Source organism: Ranitomeya variabilis, chromosome 6 (genome assembly GCF_051348905.1).
Source record: "Ranitomeya variabilis isolate aRanVar5 chromosome 6, aRanVar5.hap1, whole genome shotgun sequence".
NCBI classification, from domain to species: Eukaryota; Metazoa; Chordata; class Amphibia; order Anura; family Dendrobatidae; genus Ranitomeya; species Ranitomeya variabilis.
Window position 1 is genome coordinate 565,935,247 of NC_135237.1, and position 14,468 is coordinate 565,949,714.

At 41.9% G+C, this 14,468-nt stretch overlaps 1 protein-coding gene across 1 annotated transcript in view; it reads right to left on the reverse strand.

Annotated features, from left to right (window-relative positions):
• Positions 1 to 1,037: 1,037 nt before the first annotated feature.
• OPLAH (5-oxoprolinase, ATP-hydrolysing) overlaps positions 1,038 to 14,468 on the reverse strand; it is a 52,358-nt gene continuing 38,927 nt past the window's right edge. Inside the window, exons 22-28 of the mRNA XM_077271347.1 lie at positions 12,062 to 12,208; positions 11,018 to 11,152; positions 10,267 to 10,416; positions 6,992 to 7,149; positions 4,801 to 4,961; positions 2,325 to 2,422; positions 1,038 to 1,440 (exon numbers count right to left, since the gene is read on the reverse strand). Coding sequence (XP_077127462.1) covers positions 1,291 to 1,440; positions 2,325 to 2,422; positions 4,801 to 4,961; positions 6,992 to 7,149; positions 10,267 to 10,416; positions 11,018 to 11,152; positions 12,062 to 12,208 — 999 coding nt within the window. The 3' untranslated portion in view covers positions 1,038 to 1,290. The remainder of the gene's footprint in view (positions 1,441 to 2,324; positions 2,423 to 4,800; positions 4,962 to 6,991; positions 7,150 to 10,266; positions 10,417 to 11,017; positions 11,153 to 12,061; positions 12,209 to 14,468) is intronic.

Sequence of the window (14,468 nt, forward strand, 5' to 3'; positions counted from 1 at the left end):
TCCTCAGGAATCAAATCACTAATAAAACACAACAATATCGATGCAACCGGTGCTCCGTGTTGGAAAAGTCTGCATCCCTTAGAGCCGTGGACTCCACTCTACAGGCATTGGTCCAATAGTCTTTTGTTCTGCGATTGTTGAAGGTTGTTGTGAGGAACTGGCCACGGACTAAAGACTTCAACCCATGATATCCCCGGTCATTGCTTAGATCTTCTATGGCTTTCTTACCTAATTTACAAGAAGGATGACCTTTTAATAATTCATCTTTATAGGAGGTTTCTCCATCTCACATCACTTTTATTTCTTTACGTTCTTGTCCTTTTAGTTTACAAGAATAAGATAGAGGAAAGAAAACAAGACACTCGCCTGTAACCATTGTGCAAAATCAGGCACAACTCTAAAGCATCGGTTCAACCCATCGGCTGCAGCAACACCCGTTATTCCCTGGACTGGCGGGAATTACCGATTAAACTGTAGAAAATATACAGCCTAAATGTGCGCCGTCAAGAAGTAGGTAGTCCAGGCAGGAAAGAAATATAATTTAGCCAAACTACTAGGCTCCATCAGGTCTGTCAGTACATTTATGAAAAAATTATATTTCTCAAGCGCCTGGACTACCTACTTTTTGGCAGCGCACATTTAGTCCATGGATTGTCTATCGTTGTTTCATCTGTAATTTCTCGGTCTCTTCAGTCCAGGGAATAACGGGCGTTGCTTGCAGCCGACAGATTGAACCAATGCTTCATTTAGAGTTGTGTCTGAATTTTGCACAATGGTAACAGGCGGGTGTATTAGTCACCGGTAACAGCACTTTACCAGCTCATCTGCACTAGGAGCGCCGCCTTTGTCGTTAATACGATTTATGTGAAAAAGCTTAGCTTACATTATGTTTCATTTTGAAGCTCTAAAGGAAAGATATTGTATGCCCGTGCTTGTAAACTCTGTCCATCCCAGATTGACACTGGATGTGGTTTTATGTTGGTCTTTGCCGGCACCGTTTACCGGTTAACCAAGATCTACGTTTTCAATAAACGTTACTGAACCATAATGTTTATTGGTCCTTGTTCTCCATTTACTCAGAGTTTTTGTGTTCAATTTTTTAAATCATATCAAGAAACTAAAAAATAAAATTTAAACGAATTTATGAAAAGTGTTATTTCTTTTTATTTTTTATTAGTAACATTCTATCATATAATCTTCTAGGACAGTGAGAGGGGATTGTCTCAAAAGCGCTACGACTGCATCCATCACCCAGTCATGGATCTCAGCGTCTCAGGCTCCTGGAGCGATTCACACGGTCTCCTGAGCCATCCGGTAATCGTAGACACTTCCTCGCTCTGCAAAACTGCGACCTTGACTCTTTATAGGCACTTGGGTATTATCACCGGCCTTGTGATCGCCGTACCCTCCTCCTCCAGGGGTATGAAGAGTGAATATGTCCTGGGTGAGAAAAAAAAATTAAACATACAATCTATATTTCAACCATAACAGGCCAATGTCCCTGGGGTTGTGATGTAGAAGAAAATAGTCTGGTAGATTTGTTGCTATGTCTTATGCCAAGTACAGACCCCAAAGCTGATACATGATATGAGGGGTATCCTTTCTAATCTTGAGTCATGGCAATGTAAAGCCACCTAATCTAGAAAGTCAAGACCAAAGGTGAGTCCTGAAGATCTGAACAGGTCCCGTGCCGACCATGTGTTATGCAGCAGTGGGGCCTTTAACTCAACTGGGTAGAGCCTGTAGCGCCCACTCTGCCCATGTATTACTGGGTCAGCTCCATATAGTGTGGATGCCGGCAGTGTCGCATCAATTCAACCTTTAGATGTCATCAATTGGGGCATCAGAAATTAAGAGGTTGGAAATGATAGAAGGTACCCAGTTTGTCACCCATCATCCCCAGCAATATGATTGTGGGGTGCTGATAGCATGGTCAGGACAACCTTGATGATGCTGGAGACTTCTTTGTCTGACATGTTTGTACACCTGAAGTATAATCGAGATCAGAAAGGACCCCAAAATGGAAAATACCGATGGTATGTGCTGCATGGTAATTTAGGGCCGCAAGCCCTCATAACATCACTGCTGACCTAAATATTAAAAAAAAAATATATAGTTTCGAGTAGAAAGCAATGCATGGTCCACCTATACCTGGAGCCGGCATTGCCTCTAGGTACCAGGCCTCTCTAACATCTGCAATCCCTTTACCCATGATCAAGATAACCAAACAGAAAAGAGACAACCAAGGCGGCCTTAAGAAGCTCATACATTTGGGGCAATATTAATGTATAAATTCAACCAAAGATGAATCTTCATTCTCTCACCCCAGGTTCTAATGAAACAGATGTTTTCCCACCCAAGTTAATGTTTTTCCCTTCACTTCTTTGCAAGATGTTGAGCCCAGGGGCACCAGGAGATCCACCTAGAATTAAAGTGATTGATTCGTTGTTAAAAGCAATTGCAGTCTGATAGATTTGTGACACATCCACAAGAACCCAGACCTTACAAAACAAAGGTCCAATGACCTCTTATTTGCTGATTCTGAGTCAGCCAGTAATCTATAATCGGGTTCAACAAATCACTTTTCTCCTAAAAGTTGAGGGTACCAGAGGCGAGACCAGCACCTGTCAGTTCTTTTGGTCAGTTTCACAGGATATGCCCTGAATGGCTGTCACTAGATTCATGCTGTCCGAACCACAAACAGCGTGAATCAGAGTTTGACTCTGGCAATTTCTCTTCCAGGTATTTCTTTCTCTGAAATGCCATACAGTCCTCAACATTGAAACTTCAACACCAAGAAGGAAAAGTCGTGTAATTTTTTACATCATAGGATCAATGGACATGTTACTGATCTGCAAATGATGAAAAAATGGAAACACAATTTTCAAAACATCTTGAGTTATTCCAATATGGAGTATGAGCCACATGCAGAAATACCGGCACTTCCAGCCTTGGTTACTGTCACTTAGATTATTAATGGTCGTCTGACAAACGATTTGTTCAAGAGCATTCAGTGCAGGAAAACATCAAGATCTGCTGCTGGCAACTCCTGTGTATTTACTGACCAATGACGTCCAGCTGTGCTCGATGTCACATACCGAGCGTAGGACATCAAAAACAATGTCTACACAAACCATCAGAAGACATTAGCAAGTCATTGAGCTACAAACCAGATGTCCATCTATAGGCATCCAAACATCCCAAGTCATCCTGCTTAAAAGGCATCATGTGACAGAGCAAGGGAGGCTGAAATGGAGGCCTCTTCTCCTCAGCAACAAGCCCCAGGTGGCCTAAACGTTATACCATGGCCTGTAGCATCTCTGGAATTGTCTATCATCGAGCACATTGGGGAGATCATAGGTCAGTGATTATACAGGAGCTGACAGAACTTTCTTCAAGCAACCATCAAAAACCTCAGTGATAGAAGAGTTGGTGTGCTAAGTGCCTGTATATCTGCACAAAAACATACCCGATACTGAAAAACTTTAAATGTTTTGAAAATGTGGTTTGGCGTCTCCAGTAGTGTTGAGCGATACCGTCCGATACTTGAAAGTATCGGTATCGGAAAGTATCGGCCGATACCGGCAAAGTATCGGATCCAATCCGATACCGATACCCGATACCAATACAAGTCAATGGGACTCAGGTATCGGACGGTATTCCTGATGGTTCCCAGGGTCTGAAGGAGAGGAAACTCTCCTTCAGGCCCTGGGAACCATATTAATGTGTAAAAGAAAGAATTAAAATAAAAAATATCGCTATACTCACCTCTCCGACGCAGCCTGAACCTCAGCGAGGGAACCGGCAGCGTTGTTTGTTTAAAATTCGCGCTTTTACTTGGTTACGTGAGGTCCCGGCTTGTGATTGGTCAGGGCGGCCATGTTGCCGGGACGCGGACCAATCACAGCAAGCCGTGACGAAATTACGTCACGGCTTGCTGTGATTGGTCCGCGTCCCGGCAACATGGCCGCCATTAACCAATCACAGCAAGCCGTGACGTAATTTCGTCACGGCTTGCTGTGATTGGTCCGCGTCCCGGCAACATGGCCGCCCTGACCAATCACAAGCCGTGACGTCACGGGAGGCTGGACATGCGCGCTTTTCAAAATACGCGCATGTCCAGCCTCCCGTGACGTCCCGGCTTGTGATTGGTTAATGGCGGCCATGTTGCCGGGACGTCACTGGAGGCTGGACACGCGCGCTTTTCAAAATACGCGCATGTCCAGCCTCCCGTGACGTCACGGCTTGTGATTGGTTAATGGCGGCCATGTTGCCGGGACGCGGACCAATCACAGCAAGCCGTGACGTAATTTCGTCACGGCTTGCTGTGATTGGTCAGGGCGGCCATGTTGCTGGGACGCGGACCAATCACAAGCCGGGACTTCACGTAACCAAGTAAAAGCGCGAAATTTAAACAAACAACGCTGCCGGTTCCCTCGCTGAGGTCCCGGCTGCGTCGGACAGGTGAGTATAGCGATATTTTTTATTTTAATTCTCTTTTTTACACATTATTACATTAATGTTGTTGCGATACCCGATACCCGATACCACAAAAGTATCGGATCTCGGTATCGGAAATTCCGATACAGCAAGTATCGGCTGATACCCGATACTTGCAGTATCGGAATGCTCAACACTAGTCTCCAGTCTTCCAGGGCCCACAGGTTGAAACATGACTGGTCCGATGATGGCCGGCTGTGCCCCACCTCGCGCCAGTTGATATATATGTACTGACTTCACAGCTCTGGTTCTAGGCACAGTGACATTAGGCGGAATCATGAGGACAATCTATCGTGTCACCTTGGATTCCATACGGTCGGAACACTCTTCGTTCTGTGAGAACCGATAAGATGACGCATTCTCTGAACAGCAGCTCCCGAATCACACCGTCACCACCACAGAACTTTCCCTGACCACCGGAGCCCGGACGTAACTGGAAACGATTCAGGACCACTGGGTACCTAAAGAAAGAGGCACAGGAACAAACTGAAGGAAACATCTAGCCCCAATGTTTGAGCCCCATCTCTGCTGGATAGTAGATATATAGTAGATTCTCCTGCATGAAATTAGTAATAATGTCGGTTTGACATTAATCCAAGTGGACTTCTTCCCAGATTGTCCTGTGCTGCAAAGCAATGTAAAAGGAAAGTATCCTCCAAACGAATATTAAAAAAAAAAAATAATTCCCCCAAGTTTTCCCAATAACAATTTTTAATGGTGTGCTAACATTCCTTGATACATTTATGTTTTTTGTTCTGGCTTTCGTGACTTAGCTATTCAAAAATGATGGGTTAATTGTGCAAAAGTACCAAATTGTAAAAAAAACAACACACTTTTACAGTATTCCTACACATTTGTACGCAGTTGAGTTATTTTTTACCCACACAGAAAAAAAACAGAAGCCATTTTACATGTGCTTTACTAATTATTTACTCTCGTAGAGGAAAAAGTATAAAGTCTTATTACCTCAAAATGACGCCTTTGACAAATACAACACGTTCTGCAAAATTAAAGCGACCCTACATCTACATGAACAGATAAATTAAAAGTTATGGCTCAAAAAAGAAAAAAAATGCTTGGTACTTAACCCCTTGGCCTATATTACCAACTACATCCATACATACGGTGTGAGGCTCAGGAGCTGCTACAGTCAAATGAAGTTGCTGTTAACTATTTAATTGACTCTGTCAATCACTGATCGCTCTTATGCTTACACACACCAGACCCTATCGGCCCCCAGTGATGCATTTGTGGGGGGCTGATGCTTTCAGTAGACCCCAGCTGCCATGTTAACCCATGTGCCATCTTGGCACACCTATGACTGGGCTTCATAGGAGACCATCACTTGCCCTATATACTGCAATACTACAGTATCAAGGAATCAGAGGTCCATGTCCCGTAGGAAGACTAACAAGTGAAGCAGATATTACAAAATAATCAAAATCCAAGAAAAACGATCTGATCCGACTCCCAATATCACTATCTAGCCTCCATATACATTACTAGATGGTGGCCCGATTCTAACGCATCGGGTATTCTAGAATATGTATGCGTAGTGTATAGCACAGCCCACGCAGTACATTGCGCAGCCCATGTAGTATATTGCCCAGCCACGTAGTATATTGCCCAGCCATGTAGTATATTGCCCAGCCACGTGGTATATAGCACAGCCCATGTAGTATATAGCACAGCCCATGTAGTATATTGCCCAGCGCATGTAGTATATTGCCCAGCCACGTAGTATATAGCACAGCCCACGCAGTATATTGCACAGCCCATGTAGTACATTGCCCAGCCCGCGTTGTATATAGCAATGTGGGCATCATATCCCTGTTAAAAAAAAGAATTAAAATAAAGAATAGTTCTATACTCACCTTCCAGAGCCCCCGGATCCAAGCGAAGCGGTTACCGACGCTGCTCGTGCGCTCCGGTCTCAAGAGTGCATTGCGGTCTCGCGAGATGATGACGTAGCGGTCTCGCGAGACCGCTACGTCATCATCTCGCGAGATCGCAGCATGGACCGGTTACCAGAGCGTCGCGAGCGGGAAAGGCCTGTTGTCGATCCGGGGGCCGACAGACGGTGAGTATATAACGATTTTTTTATTTTTTTATTTTTAACATTAGATCGTTTTACTATTCATGCTGCATAGGCAGCATGAATAGTAAAAAGTTGGTCACACAGGGTTAATAGCAGTGGTAACGGAGTGCATTACACCGCGGCATAACGCGGTTCGTTACCGCTGCCATTAACCCTGTGTGAGGGCAGACTGGAGGGGAGTACGGAGCGGGCACTGACTGCGGGGAGGAAGGAGCGGCCATTTTTCCGCCGGACTGTGCCCGTCGTTGATTGGTCGTGGCTGTTTTGCCACGACCAATCAGCGACTTGGATTACATGACAGACTGAGGCCGCGACCAATGAATATCCGTGACAGACAGACAGAAAGACAGACGGAAGTGACTCTTAGACAATTATATAGTAGATTCCTCGTACCGTTTCTCCAGAATCTCCGGGTCTGTAATTCGCGTATTGGTCATGTGACTATGAATTCCACTTCTCCCATCCCAATGTGGACCGGCCCCGGCACCGCCGGCCACCGTCTCATAGTATCCAATGTTCTGGTTCCCAAATGTGATGTTATTCATACAGCCCTGAAGAAAAGGACTTCATTATGATGATGGCACCGCAGAGATGTGAGGCTTCTTCATACATCATGGGGAATTTTGGTGGAGTGGTGAAAATATTTTGTTAAATATTTCCAATTACAGTGGCTTGTGAAAGTATTCACCCCCATTCGGCATTTTACCTATTTTGTTACATTACATCCCGTATTTAAATATTTTTGTAATCTGATTTGTGTGTGATGCATCATCACAAAATAGTCTAAGTTACAAAACAAATAGGCATAAATTAAATGAAGGGACAAATAAGTAAAAATTGACATGTGCATATGTATTCACTCCTTTTGCTATGAAGCCCTTAAAAATTTCTGGTGGCAGCAATTCCCTTCATAAGTCACATGCTTAGTGACAGGACATCCCCTGTGTACAATCTAAGTGTCACATGTCTGTCAGTATATACAGTTTACCTTTTCTGAAAGGCCACAGAGGCTGCAACACCATTAAGCAAGAGGCTCCACTAACCAAACATCACCATGAAAATCAAGGAGATCTCTACACAACACCATGAAGACCAAGGAGATCTCCAAACAACACCATGAAGATCAAGGAAACCTCCAAACAAGTCAGGGACAAAGTTGTTGAGAAGTACAAGTCAGTGGGGTTATAAAAAAATATCACAATCTCTGATGATGGAAAGAACACGGTACCACAACAAACCTTCCAAGAGAGGGCTGCCCACCAAAACGCTCAGCACATGCAAGAAGGGCATTAATCAGACAGGCAGCAAATAGACAGCAGCTCATTCAGAGTTAACTTTTATGTTCCCAAGCAGAAAGTGGGGTATCTGTCCATACAACCACAATAAGCTGTACATTCCATTTGGGGTGACCGTTACAGAAGCGTGGGCACAAAAAACCTTTACTTACAAACAAAAGTTGTAAAGATCCTTTTAGTTTGCCAAAAGACTTGTAGGAGACTCCACAAATGTATGGAGGAAGGTGCTGAGTTCAGATTAGACCAAAACTGAACTTTTTGGCCACCAAGGTAAATGCTGTGTCTGGTGCCAAACCAATACGGCTAATCACTCCAAGAACACCATCCCCACAGTGAAACATGGTGGTGACAGTATCATGCTGTGGGGATGTTTTTTGGCAGCAGGCACAGAGAAAATGGTCCAAGTCGAGGAGAAGATGGATGGTGCGAAATACAGGAATATTCTTGAGCAAAACCTGCTTCAGTCTGTCAGTGATTTGAGACTGGGACAGAGGTTCACCTTCCAACAAGACAATGACCCAAAATATTTCTGCTATAGCAGCACTCCAGTGGTTTAGGGGGAAAAGTGTAAGTGTTTTTGAGTGGCCTAGATAAGGCCCACACCTTAATCCACTGGAGAATCTGTGGTCAGACTTGAAGATCGCTGTTCACCCGAGGAAACCATCTAAGGCCATGTGCACACTTTGCGGTGTTCTCTGCGGGTTTATCCCGCAGCGGAATTGATAAATCTGCAGGGCAAAACCGCTGTGGTTATCCCTGCAGATTTTTTGCGGTTTGTTCCGCGGTTTCCGCTGCGGGATTACTCCTGTACTATTGATGCTGCATATGCAGCATCAATAGTAATGATAAAAATAATAAAAATTGGCTATACTCACCCTCCGATGTCCGGATCTTCTCGGCTCTGCACGCGGCGCTCCGGTTCCAAAGATGCTGTGCCGAGAAGGACCTTCGTGACGTCACGATCATGTGACCGCGGCGTCATCACAGTCATGTGACCGCGACGTCACCACAGGTCCTGCTCGGCACAGCAACTCTGACCGGACGGCCGCGTGCAGCGCTGAGAGGTGAGTATAACATGATTTTTTATTTTTATTCTTTTTTTTTTACACTATTCATGCTTCCCAGGGCCTGGAGGAGAGTCTCCTCTCCTCCACCCCGGGTAGCAACCGCGCATTATCCGCTTACTTCCCGCAAAGTGGGCACAGCCCCATGCGGGAAGTTAGCGGATCAATGCATTTCTATGGGTGCAGAATCGCTGCGATTCTGCACAAAGAAGTGACATGCTGCGGGTTTTAAACCGCTGTGTTTCTGCGCGGTTTTTCCCGCAGCATGTGCACAGCGGTTTGCGGTTTCCATAGGGTTTACATGTTAATGTAAACGCTATGGAAACTTCTGCGGACCCGCAGCATCAAAATCGCGGCGGTAAAAACCGCAGCGTGTGAACATGGCCTAACTGGAAAGAGTTGGAGCAGTTTTGCCTTGAAGAATGGGCAAAATGTGTAAAGACCACAGGGACTTATCCAAAGCGACTTGCAGCTGTAAGGAGGGTCTACAAAGTACTGATTATAGGGGGTGGATAGTTATGCACACTGAAGTTTTCAGTTACTTTGTCCCATTTGTTGTTTGCTTCACAAAAGAAAAGAAAACCAAATGTTCACATTTGTCAGCATGTTCTTCATATGAACTGATGCAAACCCTCAAAAAAAAAAAAAAAAAAAAAAATAGTGAAATTCCAGGTTGTGAGGTAGCAAAAACACAAAAAATGACAAGCGTGGGGGGAGGGGGTGGCGGGTGGTGGTGGTGAATACTTTTGAAAGCCACTGTATATTCATCCCCTAATTATATCAAGTCCCACTGAAAAAAAAGCAATAAAAAGTTGTATGTACTGTAAAATGGTATCAGATTAAGACCCCATACTCCGCTTCAAAAGACAATTTTTTTTTTCCATGAAATTGAGAATTTTTTAAAGTTTAGTAAAATAAAACATAACAAATTTGGTATTGCCGTAATCGTACTGACCTGGAGAATTAGGAGTCTAGGTAATTCTTAGCCGATAATAAACGCCGTTAAAATTAAACCCAAAAAACAATGGTGGAATTGTGTTTTTAATCATGTCATCCCACGTGGAATTTTTTCAGGTCATTATATGGTAAAGTGAATGGTGTTTTTGAGAACTACAACTCTTCTCAAACTACGAGCCCTTATACAGCTATGTCGATGGAAAAATTAAAAAAGTGGTGGCTCTTGGAAAAAATGAGGAAGAAAAAGCACAAAAAAGAAAAAATGGCTGTAGTGGGTTCTGGAGTTGGTGCCCTAGAGTCCAGGGTCTGCACTCGCGGCATAAGAGTGTGAATGAGGCCCAGCCCATCTCACCTGTGAAGCTGCACAAACTTGAAAGGCCTTAAATATGACATCAACAATCCTCTGTGATGTCAGCACGTTGCCCCCCACAACGGCAGCGTCCGCAGAGGGGTCCAGGATCGATCCTTTTGGGATAATGACTCGAATGGGCACCAGGCAACCCTAAAAAAAAATCCAAAAATAAAAAAATCAGTAAGGCCCAGAGTCATGGTCTCTCTTTTCTGGAGTAAATATGGTTCTATATATTATACATTATTTTATCTGCACTTTTAAGTGAACTTGTCACAAGATACAAGTTGCCAAAACTCCACGTAACATGAATCTGATGCCAGCGACATGATTGCAGGCAGGTACAATGTTCTCCGAAATTCTCCAGCATTTCAGAGAACATTTAGTTAGAAGATCCAGCTGGGGACCATAACTGGAAATCAGACTGGTCCACCAGTGTCCCCGGCTGGCAGCTCCCAGCACCACTGTAGGCGATTGATAGGTCTCTTGCATTGGGAGAAACCTGTGAATCACCTGATGTGGCGCGGGGAACCAAACCTGGAGAGGACACTAGCCGAAACCTCTAACTACTACATATTTCCTCTGAAACGCTGGAAACATTCAGGGGGAAACGTTCCGAGCTGCAGCCGTGAGGCCGGGCTCCTGTGATTTTTGGCAGCATGAATCCCCCCGACAACCCATGGACTGCAAGTGCTTCTGGGGTCTCATCCATTAACTTCTCATCTATTACACGTGGAAACATGTCTCCGCTGACCTGGTTTAGTGGAATATCTTGGCCGACCATGCAGCGTAGACAGTAAATGAGGGCGGAGAAGGTGATGGCTCGTGGGGCATTACAGTTCCCAAAGACTTCATATCCGGAGTCAGTGAAATCAAAGACCGCGTTGCCCTGCGACAAGTGGAGAACATTTACTGTAATTTCTCATAAAATTTCTGATTAAAAAAATAAATAAAAAGATCTGCGCCCGAGAGGCGAATAAAGGAATTACACAATATTAATCCAATTCATGTGCACCTGGAAGCCACGTTAAGGAGTTTCTCTTTTTCCAGGACCTAACACTGCCATTCCTCTCTTAGAATAAAGTATTCATCTAAATGGGAACCTAATGTGAGTCCTCTCTTAGACTAAAATCTATCTGTGGAGGGATAGTGGTCCTGCTGTAATAAAATATTAATCCGTACATGAAGCCATGCAGACCAGAATACTTGGGCACAAGATGAGTCGTAGAAAAGTTAGTTTTTGGACTAGTAAATAGTTATAAACACATAGAAATCAACAGCTGCAAAAATATATCTAAAAAAAAATACATGATTTATCCCTAAATTGTTAGGTCAAACGTGTTTACATTTTGCTCAAGAAATAGAATTGAGTTGTATGCAAATTAGCGATGAGCACACCAGGAAAATTTATGTTTTGGTTCATTTATTTTTCAGAGCAGAATAAACACAAGATGGGAAAACAACAACAACAACAAAAAAGGCTCATATACCGACCTCACCGCTGACCTCCACAATCGCTCCAAACTGCGGTCCGTTCTGGTAATTTACGCCAAACAAATTACAAAAAATCTCTTCTCCAGAAAGCAGATAATTGTAAAATCCGAGTACAGATCAGTCCCAACCAAATAAATATGTCCGTCTCTAATATAAATATATCAAAAAGCTCAGGCTGCATCCTGAAAGACACGATCTGCGCCTCCCGTGCATCACTACATGACGTCACTATTACCAGTTATTTATACCAAACCTGGAGACTGAGAAACTACAGCAAATTACAGCGCGATATGTTATGTTTTACCTCCTCCTTGTTAATCTTCACCTTCAGCTTGATAGGAGACCCATCATCCATGTAATCTATAGACTCCACCTCTAGAGCTCCTGTCTGCTGCTCCCACCGACGAGCAAACTCCCTCAGCATGTCTCTCACTGCAACCTCTGCGTTAGCCTAAATAAAAAGAACGTGCATTACATCTCTCCAAAAATGATAAAAACACCAACATGAGCAAACGAAAGAAAAAATATCATAGTACAATAATAGTAGTTATATTCTTGTACATAGGAGCAGTATTACAGTAGTTATATTCTTGTACATAGGGGCAGTATTATAGTAGTTATATTCTTGTACATGGGGGCAGTATTATAGTAGTTATATTCTTGTATATAGAGCAGTATTATAGTAGTTATATTCTTGTACATAGGGGCAGTATTATAGTAGTTATATTCTTGTACATAGGAGCAGTATTATAGTAGTTATATTCTTGTACATGGGGGCAGTATTATAGTAGTTATATTCTTGTACATAGCAGCAGTATTATAGTAGTTATATTCTTGTACATAGGGGCGGTATTATAGTAGTTATATTCTTGTACATAGGAGCAGTATTATAGTAGTTATATTCTTGTACATAGGAGCAGTATTATAGTAGTTATATTCTTGTACATAGGGGCGGTATTATAGTAGTTATATTCTTGTACATAGGAGCAGTATTATAGTAGTTATATTCTTGTACATAGGAGCAGTATTATAGTAGTTACATTCTTGTACATAGGAGCAGAATTATAGTAGTTATATTCTTGTACATAGGAGCAGAATTATAGTAGTTATATTCTTGTACATAGGAGCAGTATTATAGTAGTTATATTCTTGTACATAGGGGCAGTATTATAGTAGTTATATTCTTGTACATAGGGGCAGTATTATAGTAGTTATATTCTTGTACATAGGGGCAGTATTATAGCAGTTATATTCTTGCACATAGGAGCAGAATTATAGTAGTTGTATTATAGTAGTTATATTCTTGTACATAGGGGCAGTATTATAGTAGTTATATTCTTGTACATAGGAGCAGAATTATAGTAGTTATATTCTTGTACATAGGAGCAGTATTATAGTAGTTATATTCTTGTACATAGAGGCAGTATTATAGTAGTTATATTCTTGTACATAGGGGCAGTATTATAGTAGTTATATTCTTGTACATAGGGGCAGTATTATAGCAGTTATATTCTTGCACATAGGAGCAGAATTATAGTAGTTGTATTATAGTAGTTATATTCTTGTACATAGGGGCAGTATTATAGTAGTTATATTCTTGTACATAGGGGCAGTATTATAGTAGTTATATTCTTGTACATAGGAGCAGTATTATAGTAGTTATATTCTTGTACATAGGAGGCAGTATTATAGTAGTTATATTCTTGTACATAGGAGCAGAATTATAGTAGTTATATTCTTGTACATAGGGGCAGTATTATAGTAGTTATATTCTTGTACATAGGGGCAGTATTATAGTAGTTATATTCTTGTACATAGGAGCAGTATTATAGTAGTTATATTCTTGTACATAGGAGCAGTATTATAGTAGTTACATTCTTGTACATAGGAGCAGAATTATAGTAGTTATATTCTTGTACATAGGAGCAGAATTATAGTAGTTGTATTATAGTAGTTATATTCTTGTACATAGGGGCAGTATTATAGTAGTTATATTCTTGTACATAGGGGCAGTATTATAGTAGTTATATTCTTGTACATAGGAGCAGTATTATAGTAGTTATATTCTTGTACATAGGAGGCAGTATTATAGTAGTTATATTCTTGTACATAGGGGCAGTATTATAGTAGTTATATTCTTGTACATAGGAGCAGTATTATAGTAGTTATATTCTTGTACATAGGGGCAGTATTATAGTAGTTATATTCTTGTACATAGGGGCAGTATTATAGTAGTTATATTCTTGTACATAGGAGCAGTATTATAGTAGTTATATTCTTGTACATAGGAGGCAGTATTATAGTAGTTATATTCTTGTACATAGGAGCAGAATTATAGTAGTTATATTCTTGTACATAGGGGACAGTATTATAGTAGTTATATTCTTGTACATGGGGCAGTATTATAGTAGTTATATTCTTGTACATAGGAGCAGTATTATAGTAGTTATATTCTTGTACATAGGAGCAGTATTATAGTAGTTATATTCTTGTACATAGGAGCAGTATTATAGTAGTTATATTCTTGTACATAGGGGACAGTATTATAGTAGTTACATTCTTGCACATAGGAGCAGTACTATAGTAGTTATATTCTTGTACATAGGGGCAGTATTATAGTAGTTATATTCTTGTACATAGGAGGCAGTATTACAGTAATTATATTCTTGTACATAGGAGCAGTATTATAGCAGTTATATTCTTGCACATAG